General features: G+C 53.6%; 9 protein-coding genes across 9 annotated transcripts; 6 read left to right on the forward strand and 3 right to left on the reverse strand.

Annotated features, from left to right (window-relative positions):
• Positions 1–163: 163 nt before the first annotated feature.
• Positions 164–1,732, forward strand: A1O7_03780 (uncharacterized protein; the record flags this gene model as incomplete). Its single annotated transcript, XM_007757797.1, has 1 exon — positions 164–1,732. One exon carries the CDS (start codon positions 164–166, stop codon positions 1,730–1,732), a length of 1,569 nt encoding a protein of 522 aa, XP_007755987.1.
• Positions 1,733–3,965: 2,233 nt separating this feature from the next.
• Positions 3,966–4,403, forward strand: A1O7_03781 (uncharacterized protein; the record flags this gene model as incomplete). Its single annotated transcript, XM_007757798.1, has 2 exons — positions 3,966–4,278; positions 4,357–4,403. 2 exons carry the CDS (start codon positions 3,966–3,968, stop codon positions 4,401–4,403), a joined length of 360 nt encoding a protein of 119 aa, XP_007755988.1.
• A 622-nt stretch (positions 4,404–5,025) lies between these two features.
• On the forward strand, positions 5,026–5,694 carry A1O7_03782 (uncharacterized protein; the record flags this gene model as incomplete). The annotated part of the gene is made up of 1 exon (XM_007757799.1): positions 5,026–5,694. One exon carries the CDS (start codon positions 5,026–5,028, stop codon positions 5,692–5,694), a length of 669 nt encoding a protein of 222 aa, XP_007755989.1.
• A 2,502-nt stretch (positions 5,695–8,196) lies between these two features.
• A1O7_03783 (uncharacterized protein) lies at positions 8,197–9,869 on the reverse strand (the record flags this gene model as incomplete). The annotated part of the gene is made up of 3 exons (XM_007757800.1): positions 8,197–8,790; positions 8,838–9,007; positions 9,059–9,869. The coding sequence occupies 3 exons, from the start codon at positions 9,867–9,869 to the stop codon at positions 8,197–8,199; spliced, it is 1,575 nt and encodes a 524-aa protein (XP_007755990.1).
• A 2,202-nt stretch (positions 9,870–12,071) lies between these two features.
• A1O7_03784 (uncharacterized protein) lies at positions 12,072–14,162 on the reverse strand (the record flags this gene model as incomplete). Its single annotated transcript, XM_007757801.1, has 1 exon — positions 12,072–14,162. One exon carries the CDS (start codon positions 14,160–14,162, stop codon positions 12,072–12,074), a length of 2,091 nt encoding a protein of 696 aa, XP_007755991.1.
• A 2,637-nt stretch (positions 14,163–16,799) lies between these two features.
• Positions 16,800–18,272, forward strand: A1O7_03785 (uncharacterized protein; the record flags this gene model as incomplete). The annotated part of the gene is made up of 1 exon (XM_007757802.1): positions 16,800–18,272. One exon carries the CDS (start codon positions 16,800–16,802, stop codon positions 18,270–18,272), a length of 1,473 nt encoding a protein of 490 aa, XP_007755992.1.
• Positions 18,273–18,571: 299 nt separating this feature from the next.
• On the reverse strand, positions 18,572–19,032 carry A1O7_03786 (uncharacterized protein; the record flags this gene model as incomplete). The annotated part of the gene is made up of 2 exons (XM_007757803.1): positions 18,572–18,703; positions 18,769–19,032. 2 exons carry the CDS (start codon positions 19,030–19,032, stop codon positions 18,572–18,574), a joined length of 396 nt encoding a protein of 131 aa, XP_007755993.1.
• A 412-nt stretch (positions 19,033–19,444) lies between these two features.
• On the forward strand, positions 19,445–20,128 carry A1O7_03787 (uncharacterized protein; the record flags this gene model as incomplete). Its single annotated transcript, XM_007757804.1, has 2 exons — positions 19,445–19,695; positions 19,792–20,128. The coding sequence occupies 2 exons, from the start codon at positions 19,445–19,447 to the stop codon at positions 20,126–20,128; spliced, it is 588 nt and encodes a 195-aa protein (XP_007755994.1).
• A 4,161-nt stretch (positions 20,129–24,289) lies between these two features.
• On the forward strand, positions 24,290–24,603 carry A1O7_03788 (uncharacterized protein; the record flags this gene model as incomplete). The annotated part of the gene is made up of 2 exons (XM_007757805.1): positions 24,290–24,425; positions 24,527–24,603. 2 exons carry the CDS (start codon positions 24,290–24,292, stop codon positions 24,601–24,603), a joined length of 213 nt encoding a protein of 70 aa, XP_007755995.1.
• Positions 24,604–24,845: the final 242 nt, after the last annotated feature.

The following is a 24,845-nucleotide window of genomic DNA, read 5'->3' on the forward strand; positions in this document are numbered from 1 at the left end:
AAGGATCTCGAAGCCCTGGACACTGGGGAAATTTCGCCTTCATCTCCACGACCGTCTCGCTTCAGTTGTTATACCATTACTCGCACACGTGTAGCTCTCCGCGACTCAGGTCGGAGCCTCGCTCGAAAACCCTTGTCAGCCTCCTCGCACGGACTTGGCCAATATGTCGACCATCGAGGAAGAAGATAAACGAGGTGCCGCTTATCCATGGGTACTAGAGCATCTATTGACCTACCCCAACACCTATGAGATACCTCTGAGGACCATGTACACTCTCAACGCCACGACTCAACATCAACAGTGTACACCTCTTCCCTCGCCGAGGTCAGTCCCTGGAAATGCTTTTCCCCGACCGCCTGCTGCGGCCGTTGAGGAGCAGCAGAACATGACCACCACGACTGCAGCTGCTCAGTTGAAGGCGACTCTCGTGCAGCACATATCGCAAATCCCCTCTCAACCAGCTTCCTTACCCCCCAGCTTTATTACAAGCTTCGTTCGACGATGCTTTCCGCGCGAACTCGACCAAGTCGACTTTCCCCAAGCGCTGACTGCGATGGACTACCTCAAGGACTTGGAAGTTCGGCGCCGGCGAGAGGTGGTGGCAGCTTTGGATAAGCTTGGCATCGAGCAAGAAGACATCGGTCACCGCAGTAAACTGGCACAGAAGTACCCAGGTGTTCTCCGTTGGGTCATGGATATCGAAGAGAGGGAGCGCAAAGTTGAAGCGCTCTACACCCAAGTCTATCTAGGGCTGCGACGCTGGACGCTCATCAACGAGTTGTCGCTGATCCCGTTCGACAAAGGGAATTGTCTTGCCATGCTCAACACCCTCTATCCTCCCATCAACATGAATGCCGGTCACTTTGTGCAGCCAACGGCGCAGCTGACTCCTCAGGTTTTGACTCAGCAGCGCACCCAATTCTTCAAGTACATCACAGCGGTCGAGAAGACGGGACCGTCGGTCTTGACCTACCTGATGAATCACGCCAAGAGAAAGGAAGATGCAAGTGGCTGGGTCACCTTGAGGGACTCCTTGGACAAGTATATTAGCCTAGCCAACAGTGTCATTGAAGAGTGCTATGACATTACTGGTCAAGCTCGGTCGCCGACCGCTGCGTCATTCAGCTCCATCGATCATGAGGAAGAAGGTCGGCGCAAAGTTGACTCGGCTATTTCTTTCGGGTCCGGCAAATCGTCCAACCGCAATTCGGCTCAGAGCAACAAGTCGACTCACAGCCAAAGAAGCCACACGACCAGACCAAGCACTAGCAGCAGCTTCAGCAATGGGAGCCGGAGCCACAGCCGCCAAGTCTCCCAGGACAAGAATCTCTTGGAGAAGCCATTGCCTCCGCCGAAGGACAACACCACGGTGACGCACAAGTCTTCTGGATCAACCCTCGAGCGAATTGCTCGTGAATTGAGAAAGATCAAGAGTCGGAACAACGTAAAGGACGATCAATGTCCTCGCACGCCAACGGCGATTCCTACAGATATGGTCATGAACATGATGTCGATCATTGAAGACTCGGGACCACCTGCCACCGCACCTGGTAAGGATCGTGCCCTGAAGAGCAAGTTGAGCATACGAAGAATACGTTCCAACACAGCTCTCTCCGAGAGCAACAGTACGCGCTCTCTCCTTGAAACAGCTTCTCTAGAGATGCCAGCGTTTGACGCCGACGAAATGAACAAGAGCCGTCAGCGATGGGAAACTCAGCAGAAGCTGAGATGAAGGATGCCGGCAGACTGGAACATCTTGTTTGACATTGTAACAAACAATGTGTACTCTAATGACATGCTTTGGGCTTTTTGGGGGCGCAATGGATTGCGGCTACTGCTACCGCACAAGGAGATATGGAGTGGGCTCCAGCTACGTGTAACGATACACCATGAAGACTTACGAGTGCTGAGAACACTATTCAAACTGGCTGGTGGTTGGACCTTGTGGACATTACTGGTACCAGACATGTGAGGCTCTCGCGAGCAAAACGGTTCATTCTCTGAAGAGGGAGTAAGAAAAGTGTTGTCTTGTCCCGTAGTCATGCCACAAACTGTGTTGTGTGGAAGAGTGAATGATGATTGAGATTTTCACCATAATATTCCGTACTCTTTCTTTCATCCGTTGTGCGAAATTGGACCATGAGACATTCCTTTCGTGTGGGACTTTTGATTCCTCTGCGCGAACTCCGCGAGTCCGTAATGAATGTCAGGTGTATTCGACGTGCCGTACTCTGACGCAATGTGCGTCTTTGCTTAACAGGAGCCGACATGCTTGTAGGAGAACAAGCTGAGAGAGAGAGAGTGATCTTTCATTATGAAAGATTCAGTCCGATTTACCGATTGGCATCTACATATCGGCAACCATATGACGTGAACCCTGAAGCTTGTCTCAGGTCATGTTGCGATCATGTCGACTTTGTGCCCGCAACACACGGCATGCGTTGAACGATGGAAACGGTACGTACTTTGGAAAGGGCCGGAACCTCGTCCGAGAGGTCTGTTGCCTGAGTGTCTTTGGTAGAACGGTATAGCAAGGTAAACAATCTACTCATTTTCCGGGCGCAGAAGTGCGACTTGGATGTCCATCCGGCGACGTGTGCAGTGTAGGAGCAGACCGGAAGCATCGTCATCCTCTAAGTACTGGCCGTTCAAGGTCTTTCTCGGTGAAGATTCTCTACTGAAGCTGGCCTCGAGCATTTAACGTCAACACCTGTCAGATATGGCCGAGATATCGTTCCCACCAGGAACAGTACAGAAACTTCTAGCACCATTCCTTTAATGATCTGGACCGATTCTTTTCCCGTTCCTTTGAGAGACAGGATACATCTAGGAGAACACTCCGAGAGGTCGGACCTCGATGTATCGGTACGAAGAGACGGCAAGCTTTGGTTTCATGTTTTCAGGGGCAAGATTGTTGACTAGATGCAGTGTCCGCTCTCCGACTAAGTTGAAATGGATTATCCGATTTTTCGGACGAGATATACAAAGCTGTATGTCACCTCCCTGAAGACCTTGCAAACATGCAGAGCAGCGGCGCCGCAGTCCATTCAGATGATAATACCGCCGGTAATAACCTCGCATGTGACTGTCTCCCGAGAAAAAGATACTCGTAGATCTGTCTCGACATATCGGCATTGACATCTACTTCATTTTGCGAAAGGTGTCAGTCAGCAGGGAGCTCTCCACTGGTCCCACAGCCGTACATCTAACGAGAAATAGTACAGATATTCCGGGTAAAGGATATCTTTGACCAAACGAAAACTATGGTGAGGTCGAGGTCTATTTGAGGGTTGCACTTGGCGTGGCAGGAAATTCGACCGTTGGCTTGACTCAGCCACTGCCACGAGTTCAATACCACGTTTCTTCTCCTCAGCAACTGTAGAGAACAGGGCACCATTTTGTCTTGAAGGAACCGGCCAACAGTCTTCTTCTGAATGACCGCCTCGCATCGTACCACGGTATTCTCAACTCCGGTTTTCAAAGCAGCCCAATGGCTCTCCGAAATACCGCTAGGTCCGCTTACATCGAGCCTTTTCGCTCGACTGCCGAGAAAAATCGCCGGTACGTATCGTCCTGACGGTCATAGGTGCGCTGCCTGCCAGGGGCATATCCGAGTCTCACTGGGTGCTCAAGAAGACGGTTGCGGTAGTGGGTGATGATGTGACGAGGAAATAGGACTTAAGCAATCAAACTCCTTTGCCGCGAAGGGTTGCGAGCTTATCCTCAGATGCACGAACGACTTTCGAACGGTCCAGGCGGTCTTGACCTCCCCGCCGCGCCTGGGTCTGTACAATGGAGAGGAGCACTGTGGCTGCGGAGAATGAGCGGTCCGACTTGGATGAAGGCACATATGTCAGTCTTCAGCTTGAGTACATCGATCTCTTGATCAGATCAGTTGTCACCGCGCCTCCTACCAGATCGGCCTGCTTGAACCCCTTGCAATCCAGCCTCCGCCGCCCACCATCATGGTTAGCGGCTTCGGCCAAGCTCAGATGCTGGCCTTTGTGCCTTACGACTTCAAGTCCAAGAACGAGGACTACGCTCGATATTCCTTCAAGCTAGAGAACATAGCGCCTGGTGGCGCCCGATCGCGCGTGGGGATCATCACCTGCTGCGACGCGCGGTGTAGTCCAGACCATTTCTTCCAGCTGGACGAGAATGAGGTCTTCGTCATCCAAAACGGAGGCCGGAGGACTGCCAGCGACGACGTTGTGAGGACGCTTGCGGGTCTCGAGATTGCAACCGAGATACGGGAGTTGAGAGCGATTCATCATACAGGTCAGTGTCTTTGGGGGGTTGGAGATGACGCGTCTTTGATCTGCACCATCAGGGAGACTTTGCTGACAGGAATACAAGGATGTGGCGGTCTCAAGTACGCCGACGAGTGGATTAAGCGACGATAATCAAAAACGATCCCGCAGCCAAGAACGGTGCATTCCTCGAAGGCGCAAAACCGGGGTCCGAGTCGATGGCTTACTTGCCATTCTCCCGACCAGAAAAGGGAGCGACAGCGAAAGAGATATTGGAGGGCATTGTCGTTGAGGATGTGCTGTTTCTGAGAAATCGTCCTTTGGTCGAACCTTCCATACCCATTACGGGAGTGGATTTTTGGCCAGGAGGCTGGCCTGGTTGAAGAAGTCGAGTGCGGCCTACAGGACGGACGCGACCCTGCTCAGCTTGAGTTGCTGAAGCAGCAGCTCGCTAGGAGAGTCTAATAGTCCTGCATTTGGAACTGGTAATGCAGCGCAAGTACGGTGGGGGTGATGGAAGATAACGCGGTCATCGTTGCAGCCTCACGATCGCAGCCTTGTGGGGCCGGAGAAACAGATAGTCCGCGACGTTCACGTTGAACTCCCCCTCGACATTGAACGAAATCCACACAATCACACTTTGAACATTGTCTACAGGTAGATCTCTCACTGGAGGCTGTCGAGTGGCGCTCACGCCGCTCTTAACACGAACTCATATCCCACACCCTGCTGCTACCATCAACGTATACGGATTGCATCTGGACCATCCGCAACAATGGACACTGCAACCACCAACCCCCGAGGTATACCCACGTTCCCCTTCATGTCCAATGTGACCGACTACGTCAAGTCAATCGAAGATGTCGAGCCGACCCTTCAAAGATTCCAGGAGATGGTCTCCAAATACACATTCATGCAACAAAACCTGGAGCGGAGAGCGATCGGACTGAAAGAGAAATTGCCCGAGATGAAGAGGACATTGCAGGTTGTCAAGTTTCTGAAGAAGAAGCGGAAAGACCTCGCTGAAAAGAAGGAAAAGGACGGCGTCGAGGAGCTGAGTCTCGACGAAGATGACGATCTTCTTGGGGAGAAAAGGCCCGGCAGCGACGAGCTTGAGACAACATTCTCCCTCCAGGACACTCTGTATGCCAAAGCCATCATCAAGCCAGCGCAGGTCGATGAAGTATACCTCTGGCTCGGGGCGAATGTCATGGTCGCCTACCCTCTCGACGAAGCTGAAGAGCTCCTGCAAGCCAAGTGGGACAAAGCCAAGGAGAGCCTGACTGCCTGTGACGAGGACCTAGAGTTTCTGAGGGTTCAGATCACGACATTGGAGGTTGCGATTGCGAGAGTGCACAACTGGGACGTTGGCGAGAAGAGGAAGCTACGGGCACAAGGGAGATTGCCGGAAAATGTAGGCGGAAAGGCAAAGGAAAAGGACTGAGGGCAGGAACATCTTTGCCATGCCGATCGGATTGCACAATTCAACATGGCTGTCTTGAGGAGATCAATAGTGTGTATGCTTCGGCCTTGGTCTGGCACTTCCCGACACCACAGCGCCATCACCTTACTTCCCTGTGTGGGCGCCGTTGACTGAATGGCCACAGCGCGAGTGCCCGTTCGTCAGTGATCTTTCTGACCATCTCTCGGAGCAAAGCTCGATCCCCCGGCCTCCATACATTACGACACAGCAAGCACAGATCTGCACTTTCGGCATACTGCTTCCTCGCTAGCTTCTCATCGAATTCGTCACACCCGCAGCGAGCCAGGACATCACCATCTTGCACATACATCTCCTCACACCACAGACTGTTGAAGTGTTTGCAAGCTGGGAAGTACAGAAGAATCTCCCTGACGTTCGTGGTGGGGTCACACTCATCATTGACGTAGTCGGCGTCGTACGCATCTCCAGCAGAGACGAACCGAGGCTCCTGTAGCTCCTCCGGGACTGGCTGGCCGGCCCTTCCAATATGCGTTGGTCTATGGCGAAATGCCGCTCTCGGCTTGCGCAAGGCTTGCGCCCGGTCAATGCCGCCTTCGAACATGCAAGCTATAACCCTGCCACCGTGGTCATGGTTCAAGAGGAATGGTCGTTTCTTCCCAGCGTCTCGACTCGCCTCCAAAACCTCACCGCTGTCCTTGAACTCGATATGAACAGTAAGCTGATTGGGAGTCCGCCATTCTATCCAGGAATCGGATATAACCTTGCCGGTTTTTTCGCTTGCTCTCTCTACGGCATCGCAGTAGCATGCCCCGCAGAGTCTGTCGTACGAGTGGATTTCGGCACGGGAAACGTTGTGATCGCCAGTTTCCAATCCTATTCGACCTGTGGCAGGGTTCCAGCACGAACGGAATTGGGCGTCGGTATGCTTGCAATGGAGATAGTGTTGAAGGTCGATATAACACATTACGCGGTGACACTGTCCGAAGCCTCTATTCCACTCGTTTCCTCCGTGTTCGCGGAAAACTGGATTGTTCCCTTGGTGTTGTCCAGCGATCGATACGGTTTCGGCGCCAAAAGATGGAGACTACCCAGCCTTGGCCCTCTGTCAAATGGTCTGCAAGACAACAAGATTCGGATGGATTTCCAAGACTAAGATATACCTGGAAGCTGTTGTGTGATCCTGGTGACATGACACTGCATGCTGTTTGTCGAAGGCGTTCACCCGCGCAAGACTCATTGCGAACGCCATCTTACTGGACCATTGCAACGTGTGCAATTCGCTCTTCCGACAGCCGGCTGGGTGGCAAAGTTTCCACAGAAGAGCTATTCCAGGTGTACACGGACTCTCTGCCAAAGACCCGCTGTTCTCTGCCGACATCTGGGCTCTACTGTGTACACGTGGCTGGACAAGATCGGAGCCTCGACCGCAGAGCTAAGGACGGGATAACGCAGCCTCGCAGCCTCGCAGCCTCGCAGCCTTGTGCCAACCAACCAGCGCACGATGGTTCGATCTTGCAGGAAGCCTTGCCGGACGATATTCAAGGTGCAACAAGGGCTTCTCGTGATTGGGCAGAACTCGATCTTTCACCCTGACTGTCCACCCTGATTGTCGACTCCGGGACTGTCGAGAGCATTGCCGACTCTTTTCTTCACTGGTATTCCTGGCTGAATCTCCACAACGACCATGGCGACGGCTGTGTAGAGCTAGAAATATCAACATCATCACCTCCACATCACAGTTCACTTCCCGACCTAGGTCTAGAAAGGCAGCTCAACCACGGTACATGTATAGCCTCCATCATCCCGCCACCACACCCACCACGGGCGCAACGCAACCCTCAATTAGGGAAGTAGCAACTTGGACGGTAGACACGAGGACAGTCGAGGTGGGCGCACGCCGTAGCCAACCCTGAGTGAGACCCCTGGGAGGATACCGAACTCAGTCGCTCGTGAACCCTCCATCGGCAAGTCTCGGATGCTCAAGAGTCAAGACCAGGGCACCTGCTTCGAATGCCTTTAGAACTGCAGAAACGCGGGAATCAGTGGGTGATACAGTATCGCCATGGAGAAGTGTGTGACGAGGAGAGAGATGCTGTCAAGTCTTGCTACACCGACAACTACAGAGACACTTGCCATGATGGTACATCTGGCATTCGGAACGGGGTGGCACAAGTCCAATTGAGAAAAAAGTGATACTCCCAAACTCAGTCCTCAGTTTGTCTCATCGTCGAGGTAATAATCTGATTCGATCTCTCTGACTGCCTCGACCACTTCATTACAAAAGCTCTCCTTGAAACTCCCGTGTGCTGGTTTTATGCTACTTCAATCTCGTATCAGGACTGTTGCGAGTCCCATGTGTCATCGAATCATGTTCACCTCCGAGCTCAAGATACTCCAAGCATCTCCATGCATCTCTGTGAGAACAATGGAGACATACCCTAGCTCTGTTCCATGCCACTATGAGCCAGCCATACCCAGCCGTGGCAGTGACATCGCTCAGCTCTAGAACTGACGCGAGATACGAGCCAGGCCAGCTTCACAGCTATTGTCGTACCAGTTCATGTTGATGCTGTCCACCCAGAACTTACTGAGCTGGCCTTGGACATTGGCATAGAACTGTAGTGTGGACATCTTGTAAAACAGGTCGTTGAATTCGATCATAGTGAGCTGACAGTTGACGAGGTCCGGGCATGGAGGAATGTGGAAATGTTGAGTGGCCACGACAACCTCCGACTGGGTAGCATTGTTCCATCGGTAAGACGTGGCAACAAAATCGCAGACCTCGCTCAGATTTCTCGATCCGTTGTCACATCCAACATAGGCCGAATCGGCAGAGAACCAGTAGTGTTTACTGTTGCGGGACCACGCGCCAATTGACCCTGGCGGAATGCTACCAGCATTCGGAGAGCCTAGCACGGTGTTGTTGAGGGTTGGATCCCACTGCGCGAGGCGATCACCAGACCGCGGAGGGAAAGGGTCGCTCGGTGGAGGTACGTATCCCCACCCATCACCCCAGTTCAAGAAGTTATAAGGATTCTGGATCATGGGCGTTCCAAGAAAGCTGTCATCGCTTGTATTTGGAATAAGGTCGTCGAACTATTCACGGTCAGCTAATTCCCTTCTGTCTGGAGACCGTCACTTACTCCGATCTGGAAGGGCCCGACTTCACCACAACTGGTGGCTGTCGGAGCTGGTGGTGGGTTGCTCGACAGAGGCACTGATGTCTGAATGGTCACTCCGCCTGTAGCTGCAGTACCAGCCGAGGTGCTTGAATGAGTCATAGTACCGATACCAGGGATGAAACTAGGCGTGGCTTCGACATGTCAGCAAGGGAACGCTGGGGGACTGTCCGGGACGGACTTACTGGTTGTTTCCCAAGAAGTGAAAGTATATGTTGAACCACCAGCCCAGTTGTTGCACCACCCCACCTCTTGACCACCAATAGTAGCAGAGATCCACACACAAGTTTGTCTCTTCTGGAGGTCGCCGACATCAGAGGTGACAGTGCCATGGTCTTCAGCAGCGGTATTGTAGCCGTAGTCTGATTCAACTGGCACGGTAGCATAGACCGTGGCGATCTCTGTCACTGTAGAAGTCCATTGAGACTGTGTGAGTGTAGCCTGCACGTCTGTCCCCGACATGAAAGGCAGCGTCCCTGGATAAGCGCCAGTGCCAATCGGATCCGAGCCATTGTTTGCAGTGGCCGGTCCAATGAGTGAAGAGCCAGCTGAAGCACTGCCGTTCCAGCCGCCATAAGGACTGGTGAAGGCGCCGTGGACATTGCTATCTGCGGCAGTACTTGTGGTCGTATTGACTTGGATGTCCTGTTGGTGTTGTGATGTGGAGAGTTGGAGTGGAGAGACGGTGACAGTTGTGACTTTTGCAACAATCGACGCTTCCATCGAGCTAGTGACAGACTTTGACATGTAGAACACCGACGCACCGGGGGTGTTGGACATCTCTGTAGCTTCAAAGCCAGACACTCGAACGGAATCGACAAAGGTCTGTGTTCCGATCGGCTTGTTTGAGACCGGGGCCTCAACAACCTCCTGGCTGACTTGCGCTGTGTCAACTGCGGCCCAGCTGCTCGCAACTACATCTGGATCTTCCAGAAGGATGGTGACTGTGGGAGGGACATTCGTGACGGTTTTGTAGATTGTGACATGGTTCCACATGGTTACTGGAGAGCATGTTTGAGCCGGCCTGCACAGAGATCAGTGACAGCCATGTTATGCCGAGATCCGGAGATTTTTGCTTACGCTTGTCTGATACCCAACACACCAGCTTGGCACAGTCCAGAAACCGCTCCCAGAAGGAGGGCTGAATCGAAAAGTCTCATGGTGGCAATGACCGTGGGTGAGAAGGAGTGTGAGTGACCTGGCCAGTGGTTTGATGGACGGTGTCTGATGTGTTCGAAGAAAGAGGGAATGATCAGATGACGGCGAGAGTCAGAGGTGATGGTGGATGGCTGACAATAAGGGAAAATGAGTGTGACAAAAGTGGAAGACAAGAGTGAGAGGATCAAGCGAGCTTTAAAGACTGCGAGAGACGTAGAGAGAAGGCTCCAAAGTCAGTCACTTGATTGTCAATGACCCAAGTGAAGGTGAAGTTGGGAAGAGGTTGAGCCCAGGTGTCGGTAAGGACGACAAATTGCGCATCGCAAAGGACAATTTGACGACCTTCTCACCTGCGAGTTCCTGCCGTAGCAAAAGGTTGCTGGCAGCAGGGAATGCACTCTCGGAGCTTCGTCGTTGCCAGACAGCTCCATTCTGTCATAGCCTCATTGCCACTGCAAGCTCGATATCATTCTCTACCGGGCCCACACGCAATTAATTCACCTTTCTGGAAGCCTGTCATCGGGTTAGTACACATGCAGTGCACATATCTGCTATTCGCCGATGGTAACGGTAACGTCCTGACTATTTCTGCCCTGTTCAGCCTTAGTCTGTCGCCTTTCTCAGGCAGGGTCGGGAGTTCGCCACGTGGGCGTGGATGTTGAGGAGGGACATGAAACACTCACATCTCGCAGAGCTGCATGCTGTGTGTAATGCAAACACTTCTCGCCAAAGCTTCAACTGATCACAGCCGTCGTTCGCAGCTAGCAAGGTCAAGCTCTCGATCAGATCCGACCTCTGATGAGCACGTTGAGGCCTTGCAAGCGCCAACTTCAAAATGTTTGCTATCGGCCGGGTACCTGCCAGATCCCATCCCCAGCCCGGTTACAAAGCCCTCAGCCGCAAGGCTGACCCAGTATCTCCTTCCAAATAGACTCGGGTATCTACTGCCTTCGCTCTCGCGTCGGAAATTTAGTGACACCACTTAGATTCGACAGGGCTCCGGTCTCTGGTGTGTGTTTTTTATCCCCGATATGTTTGGAGACGACTGCTGTGTTCCTGAATTCGAGACGCGTCGTGGTTGTCAGCGGCGCGCCAAAGCGGTGTGACTGGGTTTCAGTCACATCATCACCACCAGTCTGGGTCAGCTGCACATGCTATGTATTTGCCTCTTCAAATCTAGAAGCATGCGCCATGTGCTGCCATATCGAGATGGACGTATGAACGTACACGGTTATTGTGGCAATGCAGTGCTCTGTGCTCTGAACTCTGTAGTTCTCGGAGGGAAAGGGGCCTTGGCAAATTTTGCCCTTGAGCCGCGGCTAATTAAGCGATACCTCCAGCAGGGAATCACTGCAACCAAGTGGTTATGAGTCTACGACGGAGCAGACAGGGTGCGCAAGAGCTGCCGCACGTCGCATAGCGGAGGAGTGGTCGAGCTATACCACTACAAACCAGACAAGAAAGCTTGGGAAAAGAGAGTAATTAATCTTCATTCAGCTGGTCCTGGCTACTCGAGCAACATGAGGTGAGAACATCAACACCAGGCAACGGGGCTCTTGTCTCTTTTCAACCCGTAAAAAACAAGATAAGGTGCGTGGATCATGGATGTTGAGGAGCGAATTTCTTGATTGAGCCCCGAAAGCATCATCCAAAGCGAGATCCGAACGCCAGCCCCTTCGTATATAAACGACATGATCATGAATTACTTGTGGGTATTCCGATTTCGTAATGGGCCCAGAATACCACCGCTAAACGCTCAACGCTGTTCGCCATAGGCATCAGAAGCAAGACGTCGTGGCCCAAGTGCATGCATTCGTCAACAAGCCATCAATGCATCAGACAAAAAGTGTCATAAGAGGAACGGTCGTTAGGGGTATCTCTCAATGCAGGCCGTCAGAACTTGGTAATCAGAAGAGCTGCGTCTCGAAATATGCCACCACTTGGGTCGTCATGATGGATTCGAAAGCCGCCCCGTCCGGGGGTTCCGTCTCGTAATACCTGTCAAGAGGTCGTCATCAAATGTCTAGTAGAGGCGCCCACTCATCGAGCGCTATTCTCCCCGCTGGTAGCCACGGCTACCAGGGCTTCGAGTCGATTCATTTCCCCACCATGGCCGCCACGGCCGCCAAAGGACATCGGGTGGTGGTGTTGGCCGGGTTCGATAAATGGAGCCGGAGCGAGGCACGCCTGCAACAAGGTTACTTTCGCTTCCGGACAAGCGAGCACGAATTTTAGACGGTCACTCACATTTTGATGCGTGTCAGGGGGCAGGTGGCCATGCTGCGGTTCCATATAGCCACTGCTTGGCATGATCATGGGATGTACTTCAACTGCCGTCATGCCAGGTGTAGGAACACCATCGCTACTGCTGGAGTCTTCGGGGGACGTCCGAGCCGGCGTGGGTCCTCCGTACCACGCTTGCCTCTTCGTTCTCTTGCCCAACGAGTGTCCATCGTGTGCTTCAGGTGCCATGTGCTGCTGATGTGGTTGTACAGTCATCATTGATGCCGGTGGTCCCATGTCGGCGTGCCTGGCCGGCTCATTATACCGCATGCCTACACTTTGGATCTCATTTAGGGTTTGCTGCCCCCAGGAACCTACAGCCTGCGTTCGGTCGTCGAGTTCGGGGTATTGGCTGGGACGTGGGCCGTCCCAGGACACATGTCCCTGACGCATACGAGGATCCGTGCCGGGAGGCGCGGAAGATAGACTGGGGTCAATCTGCATGGGACTGGGCTGGCGGCGAGGAGGCGTATACGAGCGATGCTGTACATGATCGAAACTCTCGATGCCCGGGAGCCGAGGAGCTTGTGCCGCTGCTGCGGTTGCGTGTTGCGCATGTGCTGGTTGAGGGGCATCCGGCGTCTGCGAATATGTTAGCCCGCTTGTAGCGGGGCGTCCGTAATTGTAATTGCCAGCGGGATAAGTGGAGGCGTGCCATGTTCGTCTGCGCCAGTCTTCCCCCGGTGGTATTTGCTGGCCAGCGCCACTTGGAAATGATGCTGAGGTAGGGCTAGCAAAAACGCTGGAATTTGAGGACGCATGAGAACTTGGTGGACCCATCTGATTCATATATCCGACACCATAGCCCGCAGGATATGGATTTTGATAGGGGTGAGGACCAGAAGGTACCGACAGGCGACGGGCCTGGGGCCTTGAACCGAAGAAGCCACCCAGACGCGCGTTGCTCGAAACAGGTGAAGCCATGGAGGATAAGAACCCAGGACTTCCTGGAGTGGCGGAGAAGTTGGCTGAGGTAGGCGTGCTCAGACCACTGGGAGAGGATGGATTGTATCCGCGATACTGAGCAGGTGGAGTATGCGGTGGTTCGATGCCCAGACTCGGCCTACTCGCGTTGTCGTTGGCCATCAGTAGAGGCGGCGGTCGTCTCTTTGCCTCTGTTACCACGCTGTAGTTGGAGGATGTTGACCCAATACTTGAAGCCGAGAGATTTCGGCTATGCCCCCGGCTGTGTCCACCAGTGCTCCCACCCGTGCCTGTTCGCGGCCGACCCGTTGGTCTGACACGATCGGTGCGGATTTGACGTTGGAATCGGGTCCCGGTAGCGGCAAGGGAGTCGGTCGGGATCTCCTCGTTGACATGTACAGTCTGAGCATGTTGACGCAGATTATCCAGCCGCGAGAACCTCCTGTTGCAGTGGCATTGAAACGGACGTTCGCCTGTATGTTTCCTTATATGGCGAGCCAAGTGCTCGCTCCGAGTAAAGCTGAGGTTGCAGGGCGGGTAGCCCGTGCAGAAAAACCTCTGGCCTTTCTTCTTTCTCGAGGCAGGGTCTGCCTCGCCCGACTCGTCGTCGTTGTCCGAGCCTGGTGCACCCTCGTCATCCTCGTCCATATCCATGTTGGAAGATATCGCCTCTTCACTATCTCTTCTTTCCTCGGCATGATGATGGGCTCCGTTGCCACTCTGCCCGCCTAGACTCGACGGCTGGGAATTCGTAGAGGGGCTTTCCTGGGATGGAATGGCACTATCGATCACTGCCATGTTGGGTCCATTTGTCGATGACGACCCGTATCTACCGGCTCGAGGTGTTGTAGGAGAATCAATCTCCTCCATTCTGTCCTTGGACGGTATGTTGTCGCTTAGGACAAGGCTGGAAATGGCGGCCATCGTGGGGCCTGAAGTGAAGCAGGATTAGTGCGACCTCTAGGCACTTGACCGGGTGCGGCTTTACGCCACGCAGTAATGACACATCCGGAGCGGCTCTGTCGACGGTGAGACTGCGCTATGTTTTGTCTCGTAATGGGCACGCCGACGAGGAGGATAGGGCGACAGGCTGAAAGAAGACGGAAGATCCAGCAGCGAAAGGGTCGAATGGGTGGCGACGTCAACGGACGCTCTCGGAGGGGCTGGAGCACGGTGATAAGAACTAGGGTTTCCGCGCAAGGGGTTCAGAAGGTTACGGTTGCGCAAGCCGATGCTCCATACGATCGACAAGACCAGGGGATGACGAAGGACAGAAACGGATAGTGAGAAACAGCTAGAAAGATCGGACAAGGCAATGTCGACGACTCGCGACGAAGAAGGGCAAGATCTTGAGGCGTTTGATCGTGGACGCAAAGACTCGGAAGGGTAGTCGAAGTGGGAGGAGAGTTATTGTTGGCGGCAAGACGTGCCCCTGGTGTGCATGGTGGAGCCTGGACTAGCTCCAGGCCGGTGGCAGATGACGAGCCTAGGGGGTGCCCGTGTTGAGCGGTCAGTGGGGATACGGTGCGTTCAAGGTGGGATGAGTCTTGGAGACGAGTGAGGATGTCCTCGATTTAGTCAGCGGCTGTTCTGACAGATATTGGAGGGCGAACCGCGACCATGAAGAGGGATCAAGAGAGGCAGAGGGGAGGATGAGCGCAGTGACTGACAATGCATGTGCGATGCTTCAGTTGTAGATGCCTCGCAGCAGTATGGAGCGACGTCTGGGTGGTTGATGAGCCGATGGCTGCTGTCGCTATGCACGCTCTAGGTGTTCAAGCGCGAAATGGGCGAACACGAACACCCAAACATGCAGCCTCAAGGCAAGGAAGGGGCAAATCAACGGACCAAAAGACGACTAAATCGTTTCTCCCGGTCCTTGAGGTGCCTGTCGCTGGCACGCCTGGCAAGCGGAGCGGCTACCAGAGGATGAATGATGCGAGGGGCAACGAGTGATTGGCGGGGCAAGGCTGATGGCTGGAGAACATTCAAGGCACAGCCCACCAGGCCTCTCGGGCTTCCTTCAGCGAGACCTGCGCCTGCGGTTGATGTGCAGCATTAGCCTCGTGGGCATCCCTGCGAGATCAGCAAAGCGGCCACTCAAATGCACGACGCAACTCTTAAAAGGCCTCTTCCTCCACACCTTTGACTCGTCGTCGCTCTTTTCCAGCGGCAGACTGGACCCAACATTCATCGGGATGGAGCTGCACACTGCCTTTGTGGCCATGAACTCGTGGGACGACCACGACGACCGCTGTTCACCACCTTACGCTTGACTTCCCTGTCATCCCACTCACACTCTGCTTCTTGATTGCACGAGTGAATCGGCTGTTCGCCATACAGTCCAACGAAAGCCGAGCCTGTTAAATAGGTGCCTGTCATCAGTCTGACACTCCGCTTCGTATATGTCCTCGCCTGACTCACCTTGTTTGCGCGTTCAAGAGCCTAAGATGCGGCACGTCTGCCATGCCGGCTCATTTCTCGCTGAACACCCAAGACTCGGGCGCCTTTCTGACAGCCATCCTTCTCTTTCTCCTCCTCCGCTGACCGCATACATCCCGCCCCTCGACTGGTGCTCCGGGTGTCTCGGGTTCTCTGACAGTTCCAATCAGCTCATGCCTCCAGTCTTAGCCAAATCCCAGGATCCAACCGGGTCAGGTACACAATTCGTGCTGCCGAGACTGTCGCCTCGTCGTGGACAGCCCAGAAGCCGCATTTAAATGTTCGCTCCATCCAGGAACAGGCACATTATCTTCAGGTACACTCCCGAGTCCAGCAGCTGTGCCAATCACGTTCTCTCCTCCTCTGACATTTCTAGTCTAAGTATCAGATGACACGGTCTAAAGTCTTGATGTACATGTTATCCATCCATTTTGGATTCGTGTTTGCTTTTTCCAGCAGTTTTTTGATCAACTACCGCCTCAAAGATGCCAGGAGCTAAGATAGCAACAATTGCATGTGACAAAGCGAATCCAACTACGGAGTAATTTGGAGTGTCACCGTCCAACATGCATTCATCTCTGCTCGGCGCAGACATGCTGCACCTCGATTGCCCTTATCCTCCTGTACTCTCTAGGTAGAATGTTGTTTCGAGAGTACTGGGCACGATACTCCCCTCTGCCGGTAGCAAGGCACCGTGGCATCCTCCGTAAGAAGCACCTCTTTAACCTCACACCTAACTCCAAAGCGGCCAACAAATCGAAGCCGTCGGAGTAACTTCAGCCTCGTCGGAACATCGATCATCCTTCAATTGTGTACATGCGATTTCGTCCAACATCTGCTCTTAGGTACCTACAGCTGCCCCTCCATCACCTACTAACGCTATTGCGCTGAAACATGGACGTATCGAGCACTCCCGGGTGTAATCAAAGCTTCGATTTTGCGAAATTAGAATAACAATTCGACAATCTTTTTCTGAAATAATACTTGTTAGCCTCATGGGATTTCTGACAATCCGACTTCTGGGAAATATCAATTACACCCTGGTGGACTACTACTAGGTAGTTTGGTAACAACGGTGGAGAGACCCCTCTACGAGCTCATATTATCTCACTGCCCATCATGGCTACGGCCGGTCTGGTGGAAGCGAGGAGCACCGCGACAACCTCATCCTACATTGACATTGACTCTCTCATCTCCGACGACTTTTCGCCCTATGCACACGCCAACAGCCTTGTTCTTGCAACCAACAACTCATCCGACCCAGCGATAGATCTCAGCACACCGCTGTCGCGTGTTCTGTTCGACCTGCAAGAGATCGACTCGCACATCCATACCCTCACCTCGCGCTCAGCACTTGATATTCTGACTTACACATCGACGCAAAATGCTGCGGCCCAACGGATCCTATCCAAAGTCGAAGAAGAACGGGCACGACTAAATGCGAGCTACGAACGATTGGAGAAGGAGGTCCTTGTGCGCCACCAGAAGGCCGTCGAGGCCCAAACCATCGCCCAACGGAGCTGGGAAGTCCTCAGGCTCGGCAGAGCTGTACAGCGCGTTCTCAACTTGGCCCGACAATTCGAGGTCCTGATCAGTGAATCTGGCCTCGGAGGCACGCGTGTCGGCAAGGAAGACCATGGCGTGCTCGTCCGCGCGAGCATCTCAATTCTTTCTTTTCGCAATATCATGAGCGGCGAAGGCGAACAACTGGGTCGTATCAACCTTGTGAGGACTTTGCGGGGAAGGGTATTCGAGGACGGGGAGGCAAGGATTTCGGATTTCGCTCGACGAGTTGTGAGAGAGTTTTCAATGAACACATTGTCCCCAGCACTGGGGGGAGCTTCCACAACCTCTGCGCCTACATATCGAGAGGTGGAAGACAGCCGAGCCCGATTCACCAGCGCAGCGCATATACTCTACCTCCTCTCCCCAGCGCCACGAATAGATGGACAGAAGATAAGCAGGAAAGACTTTGAGCCGGAATATCTGATACGTGCGCTGCAGGGTTATCTGCAGACTGCCATCACTTCGAGTTCAGCGTCGATAGGGCGTGCACTGGGACAACTGCCGACCCTCGACAGAGCCCTACTTGAGACTAGCGCAAGATGCCAGAATGTCGTGGCCTTAGAAGCACTATTGCGGAGTATAATGGCGCCCGAGCATCCCATGGTGGCGTCCGAAGTGCCCGCCAATATTGACACCCTCACGACCGACGACGACACCTCGGATGAAGATGACACCAGCCCCACCACCAAACAGCCTACGGAAAATTTCCTTGCCATTCTGCTCAATGCTCTGGACACAGCATCCTTGCCCTCCTACTTCTGGCGGTCGCTGGCCTCTTCGTTGTCCACCCGGGTCCAGGAGATCCTCAACCGAGGGGGCATTTCAGCACGCACGCTCCGCAGTCAGCGTGACATGGTACGGGCTGAGATCCGAGAGTGCGTCCTGCGAGGCTCAAGACTCCCTCGGACGGTGACACTAGGAGACGCGAGAGCCAGCGCAGCGTCCAAGGGAGAAGAAACTGTCGAGAACTGGGAACGCGAGGCTGCTGTAATGGTTGGAAGTGTCGTAGGCCTGCTTGGTCGGTAAGAAGAACTGCCTCCAGGCCGGAAAGGTCCCTGGCGCCTCACAGAGTCGGTAGAAGTGTACCCGGAGCCCTCCCAGAAGTAGAAGTGAAGATGTTCAATTCAAGAAAGCGCAGCTTGTGCAATGCCATCATCATAGGCCCAAATCGAGCTCCCACCTGATACAGTGCCACGCTATGCAAACCTTTTTAAGACACCACAGTCTCATTATACAAGGCGCGAGCTCATGCCTCGACCCACGAGCCTCACTTTGGTGATCATCGGAGCCCCTTGCCACTGTCCTGAGTTCGTGTGTCTTTACCCTCACCCGAACCAGGACTTCCCTCCTCTCTCCGCCTTGGCCTTCGCCGCCGATGCAGCATCCTCCTTGGCTATCTGCTGTAACGTGCGATCACGCTTGTAATCCATCACTCGCTTCTCCTTGAAGTATTTGATCTGTGCGGCACACGACGTCAGTCCCGTACTTGTGGTCTCGTTCGCGACCATGAAAGCCAGCTTACCCAGCTCCTTGCACAATCCCGCTCGTAAGCAACCACCTCTGCGGGACAAAGCTTCCTGCTCTTCTCATCCTCCTTGACCGCATCGAGGATATCATTCCGGTCTAGGCATTGGAAGAATGCGTCGCGGGACTCGTAGCAGTGTTCTCGGGAGGTGCGGTCTGGCGCGACGTAGCCCCCGTCTTTGGATCGAGGTGGTTGGTTTGAGGACTCTGGTAAGGAAGGGTTGGAAGAGCCTCCAAGCCAGGAGGGGAGGCCCCAGCTCATGGTAGATGCGGCGGCGACGGAGGAAAAGGAATGCGCGGAGATGGTCTTGTCGCTGCTGACAAGTCGATTGTTTCCTCAGGGCTTATCAAGGCGTCGAAGATGAGTGTAACTTTGGACGATCTACTGCCGTTGTCAAGTGCAAGAAACGTGAATGTCCGTGGTGAATGATTGCATCGAAGCATTTCTCCGAGCCCGCAAGCTTCCATGGAACTTGGAGTTGGAGAAGGCTCAGCCTTGCATCCACGTGACGAGGCTGTGCATTGGGTGGAGTTACATATCATCTCTCACTGAACACCTCTCCATACCCACCCATGCCACGCAACCATGAGACCGAACCCGCAAGTAAATTTCCAACCTCCATGGCGGCGATAACAGTTGCCATCGTGTCGCGACATTGCAACCTCGTCAGATAATGCCACGTCCGCGGCGAAAACCACCCCGATCCGGCGCCCTCACGGAACTCCCACCCCTCAAGATCCTGCGGTCCATCCTCGTGCTCCAGCTGTGGTACTACACCACGTTCTTCATCCTCGCCGTGTTCGTGTCACTTGTGCTCGGCCAGAACTTTTCCCCAGACTTGGTCCTCGACTGGCGGAGTGTGAGGGGAGACAACACGCTCGGCTGGACGGTGGGCTTTCTGTGCGTTGTTAATGGATTTGTCACGTACGTATACGTCCTGCATTCTCGAGCGGCACGCGGCACTCAACAGGATGGCACTGGAACATGGCGGGACTATCGCTGACAGCCGATCACAAAAAGGGTGATTCCGATCCTGATCTTCATTACACGGTCGAAGCTCGTCCCGGACTTCGCGTTGACAATCCACTTCATCCACTTGCTCGTCACGTCCTTCTACACCGGCGCAATCCCTACAAATTTGCTATGGTGGGGTCTTGAAGCCGCCAGCGCGGCACTGATGATCGTCACGGGCGTTTGGGCGTGTCGGTACAGAGAAATGCAGCCTATAAGTTTTGGGACTCCCGCGACGAAGAAGAACGTCACTCCTGCGGGAGAACCGGCAAACGGTTTCGCGGAACCACTTAGGGGGAATAATAGCTATGAAATGGGCAATATAAGGGGAGATGAAAATGTATAGCAGTGGGAACGGAGTCTCTTCTTTTTTCTTTGGAATCAGCAAGCGTGGAATGAACAGACATGGGTGAGCCACGGGTTCCTTTTCAATGGGTTTGGCAGAATTCACGTGGTCCGCAACGAGGCCTGCTGTGCACGTCCCCTCTGTCGAATACCGCTGAACCACTGCATGCGAGCGTACTCTGAGCAGATCTCGGGTGTTATCGTCTGGAGGGATGCTCGCACGCTTGTGCAAAGCAGGTGCACCTGAACGGCCAAACTCCTGCTATGATGATGCCTCTATACGTGTTCATCTCAGGTGAGTAGGTATACCTCCGCTTTAAGGTCCTATGTTGAAGAAACGGACTGCCCGCCGTCAATTCCCCGAAGTAAGTTTCAGCAGAAGTTCAAGCCACCATGAACTCGATGCATACTTAAACAAGGTCCCTTCGCCACAGGCTTCTTGAGCTGCCAGACACAGAAACCTCGAAGATCAAGAGTCTTAAGCTAAGACGCAACCATTCCCGCTCACAGTCCAATCTGGTATCTTCCAATACTACGTCATCCTCGTTCGCTTCATTCAAGCAATCTCTCGCCACCAGTCATCGGTTCTATTCTGATCCCATCGTCCATCCGCGAAGACTTCGACCTCACTTTCTTCAGCATCCTCTCCTTGTGAAAGATGGTGAATGTGTTGAACCAGGGAGGTCGAGTTGGAAAGGGTCTGGGATAGCGTGACGCCACGGCTCTAGATACCCAAGGTACTAAACGCTCCCAGGGCGAGTATCGTCAATGAGGCGCTCGACACGAAGGAGCACAGCCGGCGTTTAGATGCTGAGGATGGGTCCTAATGTCCGTGATCAGTGCCTCAGGTCGAGGTGGAAAGGTCAAGACCTCATACTTTACGGACATGAAAATGTCGAACGTGAGGAGGAACGAGTATTGAAATATGCGCCTGTCAAAGACTGAGCAAGAAGTGATGTGAAGGCGCGTGAAAAGCAGTGTCATCGCCGGGTTTCGGAGAGGGTGTTGACCACAATGTGCCTACTTGGGAGGATTTGGATGGCGACAGACGGACTTTGGAAAGACTCGGCCCGGAGCATTCAATTATTCCAACAGAACTATTCAGCCAGAAGGGGGGGATTCCACAGTCTGTCGATGTTATGGTGGTTTTCTTACACGAAACTCCTCCCGGTCCGCGAGCATTGACTGGGATTGAATGGAAGGTTTATTGATCGAGCCATCTGTCCGCCGTCCATCCATCCATCCAATTAGCCAGACATGCAATTTGTCTTCCTTGCGAACCACATCCGCCAGCACCATAGCATATCACATCGCACCTGGCCTCAGCTCATTTCATTTCAGCTCTGTCATTCAATGGGAGCCACTTATCGGACTGAAACCGCTTGTCGTCCAACTGGCAGGACGGACCGCATGATCCAACGTCTTGTCCATCTCGGTCTCCAGCTCAGTCTTAGTTTCGCAATCCACGTCAACTCGTCATCAAGACTACATACAGAGCAACAATGACAGCAACGAGAACCGTGATGAAGATGGCCGTGAGCACGGTCTGAGTGGCGGCCTCCTGCACCATCTCGATGAGTTGTGTGTAGAAACCTGCTTCTGGTCGTGGTCGTGGCCGTGGTCGTCGGTACTGCTTTGTTCGAGCTCTTTGTCGGTAAGAGGGTGTAGGGGGTCGACGCTGTTGTTGTTCCGTCTGGCGACCTGGTGAACGCCTTCGCGGGCCATCGGTTGAGAAGTGCTGGGCATTAGCCTCGCGGAGGACTTTCCTCTTCGCCATGGATACGGTTGAAGAACTGGATGACCGCAGTTGCTTGGTGCTTGGTTCGTTGACCTTAAAAGTTTGGAATCGAGCCTTCTAAGTGACCGCCACAGGTAGATGACGGGAAGGGATCAGAGATTATGAGTGAACGGAAAAGAAGTGGAAGAGGGACAGGAGGGATAAAATCAAAATCCTACCGCGGTGCTCCATGTGGTCTGTTCAAATGCGGCTCAGCAAGACAGGGCATGTTTGCTGGAGGGAGCAATGCATGTTTGTGCGGTGCTGAGGTAGCTGTTCAGTGTTCCTTGTGTACGTCGCGAGCATTGTCTGGTGGTCTGAGACAGAGACAAAGTCCGTGCAATCCTCCATGGTGTGTTGTTTGACCTTCTTCTGTGTGGAGTCGTCCCTTGTCTGTGTGCTGGACATGCCACAGTTGTTCTACTTTGGAGCTGCGCTGATCGATTGTTCAATTTAGCATGTTTCAAAATTGCGTTTTGTGCACAAGCTGGAGGCATGTATTCAGTAAGTGGTTTGCTTGAATCGTCCAGCTTCTTTCAGCGACTGCGCAAGCATTGACTGCCAGGAGACAGCATACGACGTTGAAACTGGACGCGCTTGAGTGCTTTCTTGAGGTCAATCTTCAGCCGTCGAAAATGTATTGAGGCGCCGAAGTGACTTGTTGACGGAAGCCATGTGGTACGTAGGTAGTACCCAATGCACGTTTTCCCAGAGCACCTACCTAGTCCTCTCGATGCCTGCCGCAACAGAGCATGTTCAATCGAGTGCGTGATCGTTACTCCGGAGCGACGGAGCAACAATGTGCCTGTGCAGATAAGTACTCTGTGTGACTAGGCTGACTCAAGCATTCCGGAGGAAGTAAAGTCGGGAGGTCAACGCACGAAGTGGAGTAGCCAGCTGCATTTGACAGGCGGATACTGTACTCCGTGTGAAGACGAATAAGCGCGAAGACGAATAGGCGCGATGCCTGGGTGAATGGATAGCCTCCAGCGGATTCTTCGCTCCATTGCGGATGGGAGGCTCGATCTTTCTGTGGAGAGGGCCACGAATGTCCTTCTTGCCTGGCATCTGAAATCAGGGTTCAACGACGCTATTGTACGAGCTCGCATGGCCACTTGAAGCGTTGTCGACGTAGACCCAACGATGGCATTAGAAGACACCTGCAGATATCGTGCGGCAGGGGAGTGGTGGCCTTGTCGTCTTGCCGTTTTCAATAGTCGTCCGATCAAAATCGTATCGCTCCTCGCACTCGGCCTATTCCACCTTCCACTTCCAGAAGCTGGGAGATAAAAGTTGAGTCGAATTGCATGCGAGATGCCAGGTCCAGACGGTGATCAGGACGGTGCCAATGACGCAGAAGCATACCTAGTGAAGGAATAGCACACGAGATAAACAGATGTGAGTCAGGCAGAAAGAATGCGAAATACGTCGGCCTGGCGCTGCCGATGAGTGCCTGTTGTGCTACGTTGTGATTGGCGCTGGCGTACGTCGTGCACAGCTCGCATGTTAGTTACTGGTCGATTAACATGTGACCTGTTAGTGTTGATTGTTATTGGCGTTCACTCCTATCATGCTCTCCAACCAAGCTTTTGTCCGGCGCGTTGACCACGATGAGCTTATCCATGCTTCCCCTGCCGGGCGCAAAATCCCCTGCGCTGGACAATGCCAGTGTAAGCATGAGCATTGCTTGTATCAACAGACGACTTCTGAGGATCGTGCATCCAGATACAGCGCACCATACTGCACCCCAGTGGATCACGGATTGCAGTTCGGCTGAGCGCAAAATCCCCAATACGAATGAGTCAGATCTCATCCCGCCTCTGGTGGCGTTGAAGCACCTGGACGTCGTCCACACGCGGCCACCACGACCATCTGCAAACCCGAAAGACTGGCTCCTCATTCGTCGTATCGGGCGATCCACTCTGGACCACCCCTGCCTCAGCTCGTAAGGCAATGCTTAGTTTGCTCTCCTATCCTGCCGGATGCGGGAGGTTGAGTTGAGTTGCCGTCCCAGTCACAGCGCTGACCTATCGTCGTGCGAGTGTCGTATGCTGAAGCCGGTGTTCAATATGCAAGCTGCCTGCTCAGGCATCCAGGCTCCCATGAATCGAAAAGGGTCTTGACATCCCGGTGTCGAGCAGGCCTTGTCCTGTATCTATAAAGAGACTCTTGGCCGCCGCCTACATGTTTGCATTCCTCAGGCATTCTTACCATTTTCTCCTATCACTCTCGCGTACTAGCCGGTCAACGAGAACTCTCCGAAGAAAAGGTTTCGGCTTACCTTGACGGTCTCAGCCATCACTTACAGGGCGGTTGACACCTCCTCCAGCAAGCACGATCGCGTTCATACAGAAACAGCCACCTTCAATTCCACAACTGCCCAAGATGCCTTCTTCGGATTCTAAGCCCAACATGTCGTTTGACACTGCCTCCATCTCTACAGACTCGATCGTGAGTGAGAAGGAGAGAGCACAAGCACAGAAGGACAAGAAACCCTCGCTGGCCAAGAGGGTCGTTCAAGGTACGGAAGCCCTCCCGTGTCGACGTTCTCGCTCTGTCTGGTGTCATCTACAACTCGTCGGGGGATAAGCGTACGTGTGCTGACCCGTTATCGACGTCCAGCAATCAAGAACATCGAACCTCCTGAGCCAAGAATACCGGAGGGTCGCGGCGAGGCTCTGCCGGCTTGGTCAAGATAAGTGATCGATCCGGATGCAGGACATTTGTGTCGTCCCCGAGATTGATCACATACTGGCAAGACAAGCGCCAGGCAGGATGCCGTAGCGCGGGATGGTGTAGCCGAACAGCTATCAGAATAATTACAGCCACACAGTGCCACGTAGGGGGGCAGCCGACAGCAAGGGAATCACTAGCAGGCACAGAGGGGGTGGGAATCTACGGGTGACAACAAGCCAGGAATGGTAACAAAGCCCATCCGTCC

This window comes from Cladophialophora yegresii, assembly GCF_000585515.1.
Source record: "Cladophialophora yegresii CBS 114405 chromosome Unknown aczIN-supercont1.3, whole genome shotgun sequence".
Taxonomy (NCBI): domain Eukaryota; kingdom Fungi; phylum Ascomycota; class Eurotiomycetes; order Chaetothyriales; family Herpotrichiellaceae; genus Cladophialophora; species Cladophialophora yegresii.